This window comes from Schistocerca piceifrons, chromosome 3 (genome assembly GCF_021461385.2).
Source record: "Schistocerca piceifrons isolate TAMUIC-IGC-003096 chromosome 3, iqSchPice1.1, whole genome shotgun sequence".
In the NCBI taxonomy this organism is placed as follows: Eukaryota; Metazoa; Arthropoda; class Insecta; order Orthoptera; family Acrididae; genus Schistocerca; species Schistocerca piceifrons.
In genome coordinates, this window is record NC_060140.1 from 952,833,049 (window position 1) to 952,852,047 (window position 18,999).

General features: G+C 43.1%; 1 protein-coding gene across 2 annotated transcripts in view; it reads right to left on the reverse strand.

Annotated features, from left to right (window-relative positions):
- The window catches only part of LOC124787917 (regulation of nuclear pre-mRNA domain-containing protein 1B), a 77,484-nt gene extending 58,873 nt beyond the window's left edge, over positions 1 to 18,611 (reverse strand). For both annotated transcript variants that reach the window (XM_047254904.1, XM_047254905.1), the window contains exons 1-2: positions 18,396 to 18,611; positions 18,007 to 18,246 (exon numbers count right to left, since the gene is read on the reverse strand). In XM_047254904.1, the coding sequence (XP_047110860.1) occupies positions 18,007 to 18,246; positions 18,396 to 18,549 (394 nt within the window). In that variant the 5' untranslated portion in view covers positions 18,550 to 18,611. The remainder of the gene's footprint in view (positions 1 to 18,006; positions 18,247 to 18,395) is intronic.
- Between the last annotated feature and the right edge of the window lie 388 nt (positions 18,612 to 18,999).

Here is an 18,999-nt window from a genome sequence, read left to right on the forward strand (position 1 = left end):
ACGTTTCACCAGCACGAGTGGTTGGCATTGTCAAAGCTTCACCCTCCATTGCCGGTGGTGAGCTGGAGCCCAGCTCGCGGCCGCAGACTATATGTACCTAGCACGCCAATGTCCGAGGGCTTCACCGCCATCATTTCTGGTGCGGTTCTCCTCTTGCTACATGCGACTGTCGCTCGCTGCAGTACGGGAAGCCAGGATCCGTTTACCTTAAGGTTTTCCTCTTTCTTGTTGAAGCTGTTCCCCTGTTTGTGTATTTCTACAGCTTCTCTAAAGAAGTGGGTGCGATAGTGCTTCTCTACAGCCAGAACATCCGTGTTGGTGTCGCTGAGTGACACTGACCATGTAATAAAATTCACCGACACGGAAGTTCTGGCTGTAGAGAAGCACTATCACACCCGCTTGTTTAGAGCTTCAACAAGAAAGAGGAAAGCCTTAAGGTAAACGGATCCTGGCTTCCCGTACTGCAGCGAATGACCCTCGCAGGTAGCAAGAGGAGAACTGCACTGGAAATGACCGAGGAGAAGCCCTCGGACATTGGCGTGCCAGGTACATATAGTCTGCGGCCGCGAGCTGGGCGCCAGTTCACCACCGGCAATGGAGGGTGAAGCTTTGACAATGCCAGCCACTCGTGCTGGCGAAACGGCAGTAAAATCGTCAGACTAGCATCGGCCAAAGAACCCGAGACAGAAGCAATGGCAGTTTGTCAACAACTGGCCACGAAATCCTGAACAATTTTGTAAAAAAATATTATCATCGGCCCTCGATGTATCGAAAAAATTATCGATATATCGATGGAAAAAATATTTACTGCACATTGCACATATTATGCCAGTTTTAGACCCATATATTTATGTATTGATTTATTATTAAATATTCTGCATATCAACACAAGCTAGCAGCCTGCTTATCCCCCTTACAGCAAGAACTGAAAGGAAAACGATATAGTTCACGCTTGGTTATAACCACTTTGCTAACAATGGTACCTGCATGTATGTGGCAAAATAAAAGGTGTAAAATGGGTTTGCTGTTCAGTTTCATCACATATCAGATTTTTCTGAACACTTCATGTTGACTTCCCTGTTATTTCATTTCTGCGAACGCTAGTGAACTAGCACTCGTAGTATCAAAATTGCATGGTGAAGTTAAATGTTGCAGTCTCAATTGGTAGTGCTGAATGCTGATTAAGTCAGCATTTCACCTACATGTCTCCACCCACCACAAAGACCTATCTTGTCATTTAGATTTTTGTTCATCAGTTTCAGCAACTGTTAAGAATGCTGATGTGACAAAACAACACAGAAGTTGTGTTAAAATTTGTATTTTAAAGCAAATGGTGTGCTATTTCTTTACAACTGATATGTTGCTATTCCATTCACACCATCATCCTCCCAGTCCAATTGGACTACTACTTCGTGCCACCCATACTTGCTACACACAGTCAAAGAGAAAGACTGTACATGATGAAAGCTCAATAAGTAGTAAAACTGCACACAGTAAAAGTAAAATTAAGTTCTACTGAAATTTCGGAAGAAATTTCAAATACTCACCAAAAATTGTGAAAAAAATATATTCTAAGATGAAAACATCAGCACTCAACATTTCCATATTGATATATCACTGAAAAAATATTGCCGATATATATCGATATTTATCAACAGCTCTACCTCATTCCTTATACAATTTACCAACTGTAACCTGACACATAACTACTTTCATTTAAAGAGAAGGTATACAAACAAATCCGTGGTACAGCTAGGGATACCTGCATGGTGTCCTTATGCCAACCTGTTCGTGGGTCATCTAGAAGAAACCTTCCTAGCCTCCAAACTCCTAGTCTGGCTCAAGTTCATTGATGGTATTATCATGATCTGGATTCTGAGCCAAGACACACTATCCTCATTCCTTCACTGCCTCAACACCTTCTCTTCCATCTGCTTCACGTGGTCCTCCTCACCTCAATGTACCGGTTTTCTGGTCGTAGACTTCCTCCTCTCTAACGGCTCCACCCACACCCCTGTCCATCTTAAACCCACCAACAGTACCTGCAGCTCAACAGGTCCTATCCCTTCTACTCCAAAAAATCCCTCCCACACAGCCTAAATATCCGCAGTGATGAGAACTGCTTTGCCCCATATGCTAAAGGTCTCACAAAGGCATTCACCGAAAGGCACTACCCCCCCCCCCCCCAAACCTAGTCTACAAACATGCCATATCTTCACATACCTACAATCCTCCCACCATTCCCAAGAATCAGCTACAAAGGAGTGCCCCCTCATCACTCAAATACCACCTATGAATGGAAAAACAACCATGTCCTTTGTCAGGATTACAATTATCTATCATCATACCCTGAAATGAGGAACTTCCCACCTAAGATCTTTCCCACGCCTTAAGTGGTGTTTCATCACCCATCCAATCTACACACACACACACACACACACACACACACACACACACACACACACACACACACAAATTGATCATGTGACATTGTTGGTTGGGAGGCCCCATCTGGGAAGTTTGGCAGCCAAGTGCAAGACTTAATCTAGGTAGGACCGGTGACCTCGCTGTCTGGTCTCCTCCCCCAAACAATGCAACCCAATTCAGGCGACGCAACATTGGGCGACTTGCACAGCGATATAGATGAGATGGTGATGAGGGCAACATGGCACCCAGCCGACGGGCTGCATTTGCCTTGAGTTATTTAGGGAAATCGTGGAAAACCTAAATCCAGATGACCAGACAAGTTTGAACCGTCATCCTCCTGAACAGAGGAATTTACTGTGAACAGTTCAGTGATGGGTTTGTTTTCATCACAATCAACAGCAAACCAACTCCAACAACGATAGTTCAGGTACACATGTCGACACTGCAAGCTGAAGATGGAGGGAGAGAGGGAGGGAGAAAGTATATGAGGATATTGAACTGGTAATTCAGTACATAGAGGGAGATGAAAATCTAATAGTCAAAGAGAATATAGGATTGGTACTAGGAATGAGTGAGGAGAAAGACTAATTGCATTCTGCAATAAATTTCAGCTAGTAATAGAAAATAACCTGTTCAAGAATCACAAGAGGAGCAGGCATATTTGGAACAGGCTGGGAGATACAGGAAGATTTCAGTTAGATTGTATAATGGTCAGGTAGAGATTCCGAAATCAGATACTGGATTGTAAGCAGACAGACTCAGATCAAAATTTACTAGTGATGAAAGAGTAGCCTGAAGTTTAAGAGGCTAGTCAAGAAGAATCAATACACAAAGAAGTCAGATATGGCAGTATTAAGGTACGAAGCTATACCCTTGTAAGTTCTCTGCCACTATACATACTGCAACAGGGATGTGGATGGATGGATGGATGGATGGATGGATGTATATGTTGGTATGGGCATATGACAGCAAGGAATTCAGCACCACGGCAAAATCAGTTTCAGAAGAGTGTCAGTAAAGTACACTAAACAGGACACTAAAGCAGCACAGAAACTAAAAGTAACAAAATGTGGAAAATGAGTGCGTACCCACATGGAAGCACAAAACGAAGTATCATGGCAATATTAAAACATTAACTAAACACGAAGAAACTGGTAGAAGGAGTTAAAACAATATAGCCAATGGACGTGGCTGGCCGACCGCAAGAATAAGAAAGAGTGAGCCAGCCACTTTACAACACACCAAAACCTCCAGATTAAAAGCTAAGACCAGAGCCCAGACACATTATGAAACTTTAAAACTTAAGTCACACTCATCTCATCATCAACTAAAAAAGAAGGAAGATCTCCACTGATATTTGCTTCTGCCCTTGCATCATGGTATAAAATGCACACTGTTAAAATATGGCGTACAGAGACTTGCACGCCACAAGCATTACAAAACAGGGGATCTGCTCGCTGTAGCAAAATGCCACATGTAAGAGGCCAGTGCCCAATTTGAAGACATGCGAGGGTCACTTCATCCCGCCTGAACAACCAGCAGGAGGAACATCATGGCCGAATAGTTTATTTCAACAACTACAGTTTATTGTCCATTACTGTCAGCCATTCCTCATCCCAGAACTGCATAAACTTCCTATGTAGTGCAGAAAAGACAGCCTGCAGGGGAATACGACACTGTGCCACATCCTGCCCTCTGCAGGCCTCCTTGGCAGCCTGCTGTGCCACACTCCATCAGCTTCGACAACCGTGCATCTCATGCCTACTCCGAGCACCTGCCATCCCTCCCTCCCACATTCCTAGCTGGCAAAACGGCTGCCTCCTCTGAGCTACTAGCCATCCACCCCCAACCACTCTCCTTGCCTCCCACCTCTCTGCCTCCTACCGACCCTACTCAACACAACACCCAACTGAAGTTAGACCACATGGTGAAATGTAGCACTGGCATTGTGCAGGCAGCTGGCACTATGCAGAGACTTAGACATAGGTGTGTGAACTCTAGCTCAAAAATGGATTACTCCAAAAGCTAGCAAGGTTTTTTTTTTTTTTTTTTTTGTGTGTGTGTGTGTGTGTGTGTGTGTGTGTGTTCCTGATGATTACTCAACATTCTTCCTTTCCCTGAGTGACCTCCTTTACTCCTAAAGTATTTAGGTTCTACCAGAACTTTCCTACAAAATTAAAAGAGATTATTGACCATGGAAATCTAAAACTGAAAAAATTAAGAAAGGAGAATGGGTTACCACTCCACTGCAGATTATTGTACAAATGTAATACTCCAAGTACTAGTCACATTGATTGGTTTGTTGATTTGGGGTATAAAGGGAACAAACTACTGGACCATCAGTCCCTTTTTCCAGATGCAAACATGGCACAAGGTAAGACAACACCCAAATTTAGTTTGACAAAGTAAATGGGGTTAAAAGGAATGAGAAACCACACCAAAAGAGAAAACAAAAGAAATGAACAAGAAAGCGGGGAAAACATATACCACGAGGAAAAGTAGAGGAAGGTATTAAAACCAGAGAGCAGAGATGGTCTGGGCTGGCTAATCACAAGAATAACAGAGGATGAGCCAGTCACTCTGCAACCCACTAAAATGTCCAGCCCAAAAAGATAAGGCGAGATGAACACACACAGAGAAAAGACGAACACCAAGACAAACAAATGCAAAGAAAGGGTGATAGAGAGTTAAAATGGAGGGAGGGCGAAGGCCTCAGAAAGAAGAAGGCCAGACGCCCACCCTTAGATGGACCGATACCCCCCCCACCCCCCCACTCATGAATAAAATGTAAAACTAGATCTGCTGTTGAGGCATTCTCGCCCTACACCGTAGGTAGGGCACTGGGAAGGGTAAAAGTCCGCCACCACGACAGTCGTAGAGGAGCCACAGTGACATCGAGGTGGGTCCTCGCGACAGAGGAAGTGACCATCTGTTAGCCACGTATGGCCAATGTGCAGCCGGCAAAGGACAACAGATTCCCTGCGAGTGGCTCACATGGATAACCGCCACACATTTGTTGTCTCCTTGATAGCATGGAGTTTATTTGGTGTACTCAGGGTGCGCCATTCAGTAACCCAGATCGCAAAAACTTTACAGTGGAAGAGTGATTGCAAATTGGTCTCTGCCAGGACAATCCCCAGAGATGATTTACTGGTAGCCTGTTTGGCCTGGTGGTCAGCAAGTGCGCTGACCAGTATCCCGACATTTTCTGGGGTCCAAATGAAGGTCACGGAATGTTCACTGTTGCAGAGGGCATAAAGAGACTCCTGGATAGTCATTACCAAAGAATGTCTAGGGAAGCACTGGTTGAGAGCTTGTAGGCTGCTTAGGGAGTCACTACAGATGACTAAAGGCTCACCGGAGCAGGAGTAGATATGCTCAAGAGCGCGATTAACGGCAACTAACTCTGCTGTGAAAACGCTGCAGCTATCTGGCAAGAAGAGCTGTTCAGTATGGCCAATGTGAGCATAAGCGAAGGCAACAAGACTGTCGACCATTGATCCATCTGTGTAGATTATTTCTGAGCCCTCAAACTCACCAAGTACACAGAGAAATTGCTGGCGGAGGGCCTCAGGTGGAATTGAGCCTTTGGCGACTTGCAATAGGTTCAGCCGAAGCTGTGGCTGAGGTATGGACCATGGAAGCGAACGGAAGTGGACCCTATAATGAATCATCCTCCTCTAACATTTTGCATAGGTTAAAATTATCTCAGCTGTTTCATTAAAAGAATTCATACGATTTTGTACACGATTTATTATATTTCTGGCTAAAATGCATACAAAAGAAGTTAACATGTTACAACTGATATGTACTAACAGTTAAAATTACTCTTCTTTTAAGAATAATTTACATTACAAAATTTCTGGCATACTTAAGATTCATATTATTAATTGCGCAATCAAATGCTAATTATTAAATTTGTTTCTGGATTTATGAGGGCCTTTTTTTCTTCCCAACCTCCTATTGCTTAGTATAGGAGCTACGTGAGCGGCAGAAAGTTGACATGCACTGTAGTCTACCGTGCAACTCTCTCACTACACACTCCGCCATTGCCGACCTCAAGGCATCAGTCTGCATGGCACTACAGCCATGTAAACATGGATGCTGTCATTGTGAATTGTGAGGTATAATTGTAAGGTATAATTCAGTTTCTGCAAGCAGAAGGGAATAGTTCAGCAGAAATTCATCAGAGAATGGGTGGAGTGTACGGTGATAACTTCATGACTGATGGCGTAGGTGAACGGTGCCGAAAAGCTTAAAGATAGCCGAAATGACAAGCACAATGAAGGGGGCCACGGATGCAAGTCTGTTGTTACTGCTGACCTTGTTGAACGAGTTGACAGGATGGTTAGAGAAAATCGTAGGTTCACCATATCTGCTTTATCTATGGAAATTCCGAAAGTTTCAAAATCTGTTGTACACTCTATTGTTACTGAAAATTTATGCTACAAAAAATTTTGTAGCTCATTGGGTTCCAAAAATGCTGACGGATGCCCACAAAAGTCACCAAATGGCGTCAGCTTTGAATTTCCTCGGCCGTTATCACAATGAAGGAGAAAACTTTTTGAAATCAATTGTTACTGGAGATGAAACTTGGATCCAATACGACACGCCAGAAACAAAACGACAATCACAACAATGGATGCATCCAAATTCACCAAACAAACATTCAACAACAGAAAGGTTAGGGCTACCATGTTTTGGGACCAAGAAGATGTGTTGCTCAGAGTTTATGCAGCACGGAATCACTATAAATGCAGCTACTTATTGTGAAACTTTACGAAGTCTGTGGAGATCCATTCAAAACAAACAAAGAGGAATGCTGATTTCAGAAATTGTGTTGATCCATGACAACACTCGTCCACACACTGTTGGCACAACCAAACGGCTCCTTGAACAATTGCAATGGGACATTTTTAATCATCCGCCGTTACAGTCCTGACCTGGCACCTAGCGACTTTCACCTTTTCCCTGAACTGAAGATGTGGCTAGTAGGGCAGCACTTCCAAACCAACGAAAATCTTCAAAACAAAGTCAGTGCTTATTTGAAATCATTGGCGACAACATTTTTTGAAAAGGGTATTGCAAAGCTTGTTCACAGGTATGATAAATAGCTCAATCTTTTTTGGTGATTACGTTGAAAAGTAACCATAAGTGTACAAAACTATTGGTAGTAAAATAATTGTTTTCTATGAACTTGTCTTTTATTTATAGCCTATCGGAGGTTGAATAAAAAAAATGGCCCTTGTGTTTATGAAATAATGATATAATTGGTAAAGATTCTACTCCTGTTGAGAGAAAGTTTGTAAACTCCTTTGCTTTGTAAACTCTTTGGAAATTGTGAGTACCGCAGAATGTAAGTAGTAGTGGGAATGCCTCAGATGGAAGTAGACGTTTTTATAAGTGTCACCAACAATGTAATTGAATGTGGAAATTATACAGTCGGCGTGATTTAGAAGAATGGGATAAAATAAAGACATTCACAGCAACAGGCAACTCTTCATCACTTATTTCGTCTTCAAGAACCCGCAACGTTAAATCAAAATTTTCAGCAGCAAGAATGTACTCCTAGACACAACAAGATTTTGAGGCAGCAACAACAACAACAAAATAATCAAGATAAGTAGAAAAGTTCTTCTTTTGTAATCTTACCCCTCTCAAAGTTTCAAAAGTTGTGCAAAGAAAGAGAACTTTAATGGTGATGTGTGGGAGGGTAAGATTACAACCCGCAGGAAAGGTGGTAAGGTGGTAATGGGAAAGTGTTGAGTTAAGTAAGAAGCAACCGGACATGGATGGCAAAGGGATTCCCAGTTCTGGGCCGCTGTTGTGGGATATGGATCTCTGTGTTAGGGAAAAGGAGACAGTAATTTGGATGGTGAGACTAACTATGAATGTGGGCGGTGTAATTTGCAAGCAATAGTTGCCGCCAGTGCCACAATGGAGGAATGCCAGCTTCCACAAGGAGGCCGTTCATGGGGCTCGTTCAAAAGTGGTGGAATAAGGTCCAGCATACACAGTGCAGAGGGCGATGTGGAACCATACACCATGCTACCATAATCAATTCAAGACTGTACGAGGGCTTTGTACAGCTGCAGCAGTCTAGGACGAACAGCAACCCAGTCGGTGGGGATCAGGCATCGAATAATATTAATGTGCCGCCAGCACTTTTCCTTACGCTGATGAAGATGGGGAAGTCAAATTCAGCAGACATCAAAGACCAGTCCCAAAGGGCAGCAAGTCTCCACTACATCAAATAGTTGGTCATTGAAGTAAAGTTCTGGATGGGGATGGACTGTACGATGACAACAGAAGTGCGTGACACAAGTTGTGGCAGCCGGAAACTGAAAGCCATGAGTGAGGGCCATGACTGTGCCTTCCATATAGCTCCCTGCAGCCAGCATTCAGCCACAACAATAGAAGAGGAGCAGAAGGAAATACAAAAATCGTCAGTGTGTACGAAGGGAGATATTGACAATTCTACTGCTAATGCAAGACCATTGACGGCGACTAAAAAGAGTGGGACACTCAGGACAGAGCCCTGCAGGACCCCATTCTTTTGTATATGGGGTGCACTGTGGGAAGCACCAATGCGAACTCTGAAAGTATGGAGTGACAAAAAGTTCTGTATAAAAATCAAGAGCAGGCTCTGGAGACCCCACTCATGCAGAGTAGCGAGGATGTCTTGTCACCAAGTGGTATCTTAGGCCTTCCTCAGGTCAAAAAAGATGGATATAAGGTGGTGTTGCCGGGAAAAGGCCAATCGAATGGCAGGCTTCACGTGCAACAATTTGTGAATGGGGAGCGTCCTCGGCGAAAACCGCCCTGGGATGGAGCCAGAAGGCCCCGAGACTCCAGGAACTAACACAACCATTGGCTCACCACACATTCTAGCAGCTAAACACAGAACACTGGTGAGGCTAATAGGATGATAGCTATCAACATCTAGTGGGTTCTTCCTGGGCTTTAGCACTGGAATGATGATACCTTCCTGCCATTGTGATGGGAATTTGCCATCACTCCAGATGCGGTTGAAGATGGCGAGGAGGCGGTGTTGGGAATCCACTGTTGGCTCACCATACATTCTAGCAGCTAAACACAGAACACTGGTGAGGCTAATAGGATGATAGCTATCAACATCTAGTGGGTTCTTCCTGGGCTTTAGCACTGGAATGATGATACCTTCCTGCCATTGTGATGGGAATTCGCCATCACTCCAGATGCGGTTGAAGATGGCGAGGAGGCGGTGTTGGGAATCCACTGACAGATGTTTCAGCATTTGTGAATGCATGCGGTCTGAGCCCGGGGATGTGTCAGGACAGCCGGCACGGGCACAGGGAAATTCCCAAACACTGGAGAAAGCATTATAAGGCTCAGGGAGGCATGGAGCAAACGATAGGTGTTGTCGTTCCACCCTGTTTGAGGAGAAGAAAGATGGGGTGGTAATTCTCAGATGCAGAGATGCAAGCATAATGCTCAGGAAGATGATCTGTAATTATGTCTGGATTGGCAGATATAGCTCCATTTGTGGACATTCCAGGGAAACTTGCAGGGTTCTGATAGCCGTAAAGTAGGCAGAGCTAGGTTCAAACCTGGGAGGGGAAGGTTCGTGTTCCAATGGTGGTGACAAAGCATTCTCAACACTCCCGCTTCCTTCGTTTGATGAGAAGGCGAACCTGGGCACACAGCCGTTTGAAGTTAATAAGGTTCTCCAAGGAGGGGCGGCGCTTATGATGTTGGAGAGCCCGCCGCAATGATTCCTGGCGACCACCAAGGCACTGATTTCTGCCAGAGGCAACCGGAGGAACAAGGGATTGCTGATTCAGCTGCGGAACAATGGTATTAGTGACAATGTGGATCACTTCATGCAATGGATACTCAATGTTGGTAGCGGATGTAAAAGTGTCCCAGTTAGTCTTGGAAGAGTCCACCTGGGCAAGTGTCGAGATGAGGGATGCTGGGGTACGGACAGGAAGAGTGGAAAGCGGTCACCACACAAGTCGTCATGTGCTCACCAGAGGGATAGATGGGAGAAGGCCAGGACAGCAAACCAAGGGATCAGCGGCTGAATAGATGCCACGTGCCACACTGAAATGCATGGGGGCACCTGTATTTAGAAGGCAAAGGACGAATTGAGTAAGTAGGTCCCCAACATCTTTGCCATGGCCAATAACCTTGGTGACACCCCACAAAGGGTTATGGGCATTGAAATCACCCAGAAGAATAAAAAGTGGAGGGAATTGCGAAATATCTGGAGGAGGTAGATGTTACAGATGGTAATTTCCTGTGTTGTCCTCACCCTGACAGCTTCTAAAGGTGTTTGAAGGGGCACAGGTTCACTACAGACAGAGCTAAGGACGAAGGTGCTAACTTCAACCCCAGGATGATTTTTGTAGTACTCCGGATAGCCACGAAGGGCAGGGGTACACATTGCATGAAACCACGTTTCCTGAAGGACACTGCAAAAAGCAGGTGTAACGCTTAAAAGTTGACATAACTAAGCCAGGTGAGAGAAAAAACAGCCGCAGTTCCACTGGATGACGACACTTTCTGGAATCAGGGTAGGCATGTTGTGACCAAGGAGACAGGTTATGCCTCAGACTTTACCTGCTGCCACCAGTTGAGTATTTGCATTGTCAATGAGGTGTCAGTGAGATCCAGGTCCTTAGGGGACACTAAAATCTCCACGTCATCCTCAGATGCAGAACTGATAGGAAATGGTGGTGTTGGGGCTACTGGAGGGCCCTGTTTCTTAGCAGTCTTCTTCTTGGTTTGCTTGCCCTCTCGCTTCTCTTTAGGGACTTCTCCAAAGTAGCTCCAGGCATGGAGGGAGACCGTGAAGCTCTTTGTCCAGCAGCTTTTGGCTCCTTTGGTCACAAGTGAGTGTCCGCTGTGGCATTAGTGGAGACCTTGGAAGAGAGAGTCCCAAGGGACCCCTTCTGCACGAGAGAAGACGGAGGAGGCTGTTGCTTCTCTAGCTGGGGGGGGACCCTTGTCCCTGCATTTCAGGGGCATTATTGCTCCCAAAGTTGGTGCTTCGGGAGCAACGGAAGAAGACTTGCCCCCTACCACCAAGCAGGCGGCATCTCCTCCGGAGGGCCTACTGTTCACAGCACAGAGTGTGAAACTACCGCCACATGTGGCGGTGATGTTGACGTAGCTGCAGTATATGTGGGCGTCAACCGAATAGGGTGCAATCTTTCAAATCTGCATTTAGCCTCTTGGTAAGTCAACCAGTCCAGGTTCTTGTACTCCAAGATTTACCGCTCCTTTTGGAGTACTGTGCAGTCTGGCGAGCAGGGGGAGTGGTACCCTCCACAGTTGATATAAGTGTGAGGAGATGCACTTGGAGTATTTGGATGCACTGGATGTCCGCAGTCTCAACATGTGGCACTGGAATTGCAGCACTTAAGGCACTGCATAGGGGGACGGATGTATGGTTTAACGTCACAGAGGTAAACCATCACTTTGATCTTTTCAGGCAATGAATCACCCTCAAAGGAAAAGTAGAAGGCACCAGTAGCAACCCTATTGTCTTTGGGTCCCCTGTAAATGCGCCAGATGAAATGAACACCCCGCCGTTTTAAATTGGCATGGAACTCATCGTCAGACTGCAAGAGGAGGTCGTGACAGAAAATAATCCCCTGGTCCACGTTGAGGCTTTCATGGGGAGGATTGACGGAAACAGGAATATCACCCAGCTGGCCACAGGCTAGGGGCTGGGGATGCTGCCTGAATCAAGAGAGAACCGTTTCTCATCTTGGACAGGGCTGTCACTACCCTAAACTTATTCTTGAGATGTTCAACAAACAAATTAAGGCTTTGTAGATAGAAAGGAGTCCCCATCCATTCTGCTACAGACTAAATACCTTGGCAAAAATGGCTCTCCTCTTTCTGTAGCCCAACATTCCTTCCATGGTGCAGCGAGGGAGGGAAACGATTTATGGCAATACCTGTCAGCATCATATTTCATGTTTCCCTTTTTAGAACTTGCTGGTGCCGTTCGGTCACCAGCAAGAGATGACTTGGTCCGCTTCATTGCAGGTCATTCACCCTGATAGCACCCACTCCGATCAGGGGCTGGCCCCATGGGCAAAGGCCACTTTGCATTATGGCTGTTGCTGGGAGTCCTGATGCCCCAAGAAGATGGGCATCTACTCCTTGGCATACATGGGGAGTTTACAGCTCAGGCATCAGCAGCGCAATCCCTGTGTTGCCAGAGGGCTACCACCAAATAGGTAGACGATGGCCCCCACAACGGACTGGCTACCGTGCTGGGTATGGGGTGCAGAGAAATTCATTATTGTCATGGGGGCAAAAAAGGACAGGAGACAACTGAAGAAGATGACGTACCCCAGAAAGTGTCCTCGCCCAAATAGTTGAATTGCAGGTGGAGATGTAAAGCCATGACGAGAAGAGGTTTAGGAGATCGAATCTAATGGCACTATGGATAACTGGTACACCTCGTAAGGCATCCTTTCCCACATGGCCTGCACTTCCGTAGAATTCGGAAAGTGGCAGGTCAAACCGTAAAATAGGACGTGAACTTACAGGGACGAAAAGTGGGAGACATTTTTAGTTGCCCCTTTACAACAGGCAGGAACACCTCGGGCCTATTCTAACCCCCAGACCCGCAGGGGGAAGTCACACTGACAGTCATTTCCCAACCAACACTGTGCTGTATTTCATTTGTTGTTGATAGCCTGATCATGAGGGTAATAACGGTTAGTGGCTACCACCTACAACTAAAACCAACAACATTTGCCACGAGACGACTGTAAATGAGTGGGTCTGTTACTTCACAAAGTACAACCCATCTGCAGGCAACTGGTAGGCTGTTGTAATTTTGAATTGTAACCAAGAAATTAATCACTCTGAGTTCCAGAGCAAACTGAACAATTTCTTGCCACCTTAGTTGTCAAGCCTGCAATATAAAAAGAATCTTTTGGGATTATAGAAGTTTTTGATTCCACCCATCTGCTTTAACCCATAATATCATCAATATGGCACAAATGGCCATTCTAAGCATCTCCAATATGGCGCCTATGACGTCATTACGTACACACGACAAACACGAAAATTCATATAAATATGACAATAACATCTTCCTCCAAAAATACAATCAGACTAACGGGACAACACAGGAAATTTGGTGTTTTATAGGGTGGGGCAAGCTAAACATAACAGTAAAACACACACCACGATCCCAAAACACACAAAATGACAAAAAAATTTACAACATTCCACTACACCAACAAAATCTACAGGAATCTGACACTTCCCTTGACCTCTACAGCTCAACCGCAACTGTCGATACCACAAAAACCCCTAAAAATTAGAATCGGACGTTTGTCTTGACCTATATGTTTCAGCCACAGCTGACGATAGCAAATCACCAACACCCTTCTTTTTTTTGTCATCAGTCTACTGACTGGTTTGATGCGGCCCGCCACGAATTCCTTTCCTGTGCTAACTTCTTCATCTCAGAGTAGCATTTGCAACCTACGTCCTCAATTATTTGCTTGACGTATTCCAATCTCTGTCTTCCTCTACAGTTTTTGCCCTCTACAGCTCCCTCTAGTACCATGGAAGTCATTCCCTCATGCCTTAGCAGATGTCCTATCATCCTGTCCCTTCTCCTTAGCAGTGTTTTCCACATATTCCTTTCCTCTCCGATTCTGCCTAGAACCTCCTCATTCCTTACCTTATCAGTCCACCTAATTTTCAACATTCGTCTATAGCACCACATAGCAAATGCTTCGATTCTCTTCTGTTCCGGTTTTCCCACAGTCCATGTTCCACTACCATACAATGTTGTACTCCAGACGTACATCCTCAGAAATTTCTTCCTCAAATTAAGGCCGGTATTTGATATTAGTAGACTTCTCTTGGCCAGAAATGCCTTTTTTGCCATAGCGAGTCTGCCTTTGATGTCCTCCTTGCTCCGTCCGTCATTGGTTATTTTACTGCCTAGGTAGCAGAATTCCTTAACTTCATTGACTTTGTGACCATAATTCCTGATGTTAAGTTTCTCGCTGTTCTCATTTCTACTACTTCTCATTACCTTCGTCTTTCTCCGATTTACTCTCAAACCATACTGTGTACTCATCAGACTGTTCATTCCGTTCAGCAGATCATTTAATTCTTCTTCACTTTCACTCAGGATAGCAATGTCATCAGCGAATCGTATCATTGATATCCTTTCACCTTGTATTTTAATTCCACTCCTGAACCTTTCTTTTATTTCCCTCATTGCTTCCTCGATGTACATATTGAAGAGTAGGGGTGAAAGGCTACAGCCTTGTCTTACACCCTTCTTAATACGAGCACTTCGTTCTTGATCGTCCACTCTTATTATTCCCTCTTGGTTGTTGTACATATTGTATATGACCCGTCTCTCCCTATAGCTTACCCCTACTTTTTTCAGAATCTCGAACAGCTTGCATCATTTTATATTGTTGACGCTTTTTCCAGGCCGACAAATCCTATGAAAGTGTCTTGATTTTTCTTTAGCCTTGCTTCCATTATTAGCCGTAACATCAGAATTGCCTCTCTCGTCCCTTTACTTTTCCTAAAGCCAAACTGATCGTCACCTAGTGCATTCTCAATTTTCTTTTCCATTCTTCTGTATATTATTCTTGTAAGCAGCTTTGATGCATGAGCTGTTAAGCTGATTGTGCAATAATTCTCGCACTTGTCAGCTCTTGCCGTCTTCGGAATTGTGTGGATGATGCTTTTCCGAAAGTCAGATGGTATATCGCCAGACTCATATTCTACACACCAACGTGAATAGTCGTTTTGTTGCCACTTCCCCCAATGATTTTAGAAATTCTGATGGAATGTTATCTATCCCTTCTGCCTTATTTGACCGTAAGTCCTCCAAAGCTCTTTTAAATTCCGATTCTAATACTGGATCCCCTATCTCTTCTAAATCGACTCCTGTTTCTTCTTCTATCACATCAGACAAATCTTCACCCTCATAGAGGCTTTCAATGTATTCTTTCCACCTATCTGCTCTCTCCTCTGCATTTAACAGTGGAATTCCCGTTGCACTCTTAATGTTACCACTGTTGCTTTCAATGTCACCAAAGGTTGTTTTGACTTTCCTGTATGCTGAGTCTGTCCTTCCGACAATCATATCTTTTTTGATGTCTTCACATTTTCCTGCAGCCATTTCGTCTTAGCTTCCATGCACTTCCTATTTATTTCATTCCTCAGCGACTTGTATTTCTGTATTCCTGATTTTCCCCAGAACATGTTTGTACTTCCTCCTTTCATCAATCAACTGAAGTATTTCTTCTGTTACCCATGGTTTCTTCGCAGCTACCTTCTTTGTACCTATGTTTTCCTTCCCAACTTCTGTGATGGCCCTTTTTAGAGATGTCCATTCCTCCTCTTCAACTGTACTGCCTACTGCGCTATTCCTTATTGCTGTATCTATAGCGTTAGAGAACTTCAAATGTATCTCGTCATTTCTTAGTACTTCCGTATCCCAACACCTACAACTACAAAAATTGGAATCTGTTATTTCCCTCGACCTATATAGATCAACCACAACTATTGATATCAAATAACCAACACCTACAACCACAAAAATAAAATCAAAACCACAACACCTCAAAAACTCCAAAATCAAACATTCTTACATAAATTAAAACGCAATTAATACATCAGAAATATATAAAACATCACAACTAGAGACAAAAAAAAATTAAAAAGAAATTCCAGCACTGCAAATTAGGTCACCCCACACACACACACACACACACATACATACACACACACACACACACACACAACCAACTCAAACTCCATGCCGTAATGATGTCACACACTACAACACCCTTATGTCGCAGGTCAAAGCAGATGGGTGGAATCTGATGCTTCCATTGACCCAATTTTTTGTTTACTAATCAGCTTCAAGATGCTGCAGCAGAAGTATATTTAATTAAAATGTGATGATGGTTCCTGACTTATCTCCTTGCACAGTTTGTTGTTCAGGTCCATTTTAGTACCTGTGACAAACGGCTAGTCTCAGAATGAAACCCAATCTGACCAACAAAGATGTCTTAAGTTAGGTTCTGATTATGACCTTGAAGCAAATTCAATGATCTCTCCCATCACAAAGCCTTGTCTGTCACTCGGTTATTCTTGCAAAAGTACTGCTGCAAGCCTTTTATAGAAACAAATCTTGTCAATAAAAATGGCATGCTCGCAAAAATAGAGCACAATGTGCAGAGTGAAGCACACAAGATACTTTGTCTGTTATCCTCCTTATCAATTCAGATGTTGTTGAACAAACAGGAAGTGCACAATCTGTTCAGTCCTGAGTGTCAATTCTTGGCTATTTACCTCTGAAATATTAATGTCTCGAAATAGGATTCGCAAGATTATACGAAATGCAAGATCGGTAAAGTATAAAGTAAAATTTGTGAGCAGATTGCAATTTCTGATGGGACACATTCTAATTATCAGTAATGCTCATACTGTCTTGATTATGATGGCCCACTGAGTAAGTTGAAATGGGGGGGGGGGGGAAGAGGACGTTAAAGAAGTTGTTTGATATCACAAGTAACTTCAAATTTACAGTTTCAACCGGAATGATGAAACATACAAGAACAGAAACTCTAGATAATTGTATTAGCAAAGGCTGGGAAAAAGGACGGGAAAGTCTTTTCTCATATGTAAGCAGCATTTTAGGATTCTTCAAGGATGATGAATTTAGCTAAAATGAAACTTGGTAAGTTGACAGCTACAGGTAAAAACAATTTTTTTTCAAGAGCTGTACTTTACTGCCAGAGTTAAATAATTAACTACTTCATATTTAGATACAGAAACACCAGCTATTTCTAATGAAACAAAAATGAAGAAAAATACTGATCATCTTTAGCAAGGTGAGAAACATAAATTCTATTAAATAAACTGTAGCATTTGGCAATAACACAACCCTATAATTACAGCCCTGTGCAGAGAACAAAAGTTGAACAACTGAGTCAAATATCTACTTTGGATTTATCCTAGTTTCAATTTAAATAAGCCATCATAAATGTAGGTATACCTATCAAAGCTCACCCGACGGTTTGCAGCCCTCCACTAAAAACCTCATAAAACTTAATTTATTTTTGTCTTGATCTCAGATTTTCAAAGTTTAGCTTTATTCTGCAAAGAACACCGTTTAAAATTTCTTTCAGATTGGAGATGGTTAGTTGGGCCTCATTGGGCCACTTGGTGCATAGTGATCCACAGTTAAAATCTAACAGTATTTCACGAATATCACAAAGGGACACAATCCAACCTTGGTTATAAACATTTTACTCTGTTAATAACAAACTTCCCCCATCTGCCGAACATTGTGCATATCTCAATTGGGATACTACATTTCCACTTCATACAAATTGACTAATCAGATAAATAAATCAATACAAACAACTGGAATTGGAATTTTTGCACAGCTGCAGGGAGTTTCTAGGTAAGTTTTTGCAAACTTGACACAAAGGAAAGATCTTGGTAGTCTCAAGATTCAACCTTAACATCAACCTTAAACAAATAATATGAAAAATAAATAATCCATGTGTCACTTACCCAGAGCTTTCTTGAATTCTTTTATCATCTTGCTGTCATAAACACCTCTTTCTTCCCAAACTTGTAGTATTCGATTGAGGTTCCTAATCGTTTTTTCATCACATTCAGGAAGAGAAAAATGTTCGAAGGCCTTTTTGAGAACACTTCCAAACTCCTTCCCAAATTCAGGCCCTTTTCTCTTGCTATTTTGAATAACATCATTCGCTAGATACATAAAGGTCAGCTTCCTATTCGCGTTGCCTAGAATTAGGAATTTGCAAAACATACACATACCACACGCTCAATCTACATTTTAGATACTATTCTTTGATCCAGTTATTATTTCAAAACATGACATACGCACAAACATTACATATTTTTATATTTTTGTTTCTCGTGTTCAAACTTACTTTTTAGAAAATCTTTGAACCATACTTTCACAATTGCGGCATGGTGTTTTCGGTGATGAATTAACCACAGGGAGAGAGTTTGTATGCTTTGCTGCGAACTGTTAAGGTCTGCAAGTTTCTTAGATAATGCCGACTCCGTAAAGCCAGCCATCATTTCATACGCGTTCTAGATAATCTTTCCATTTGCACGTAAATAACACATCGCTTCTCTATTGTTCCAACGATACAAACATTACAGTGCTGCCAACTAGAAAAAAATAATGTTTATACCAACAATGTTTCAGTCTTTTATTGCGCAGTGTTGTCCACATTGTTACACCAATTTTGTAGAGCAGAATGCGTTGCTCTGCTGTTTTCATAGTATTGTATACACTTACGGGTATTTCTGTCACCACAGTAAATTTTGTGAGAGATCTCAATAGTAGTCTACTGTGATAAGGGAAGTACCAGATATAAAACAACGATGCTCATCTATATCTATGATCTACAATCGGTACCGGTACCATATGTAAAAAAAAAGCGAAAAAAAATGATGTGCTTTCATTTTAACTTACTGGTACATGAACTTTTTCGGTCACAAATCTTAAAGACTAGTAATCTTATC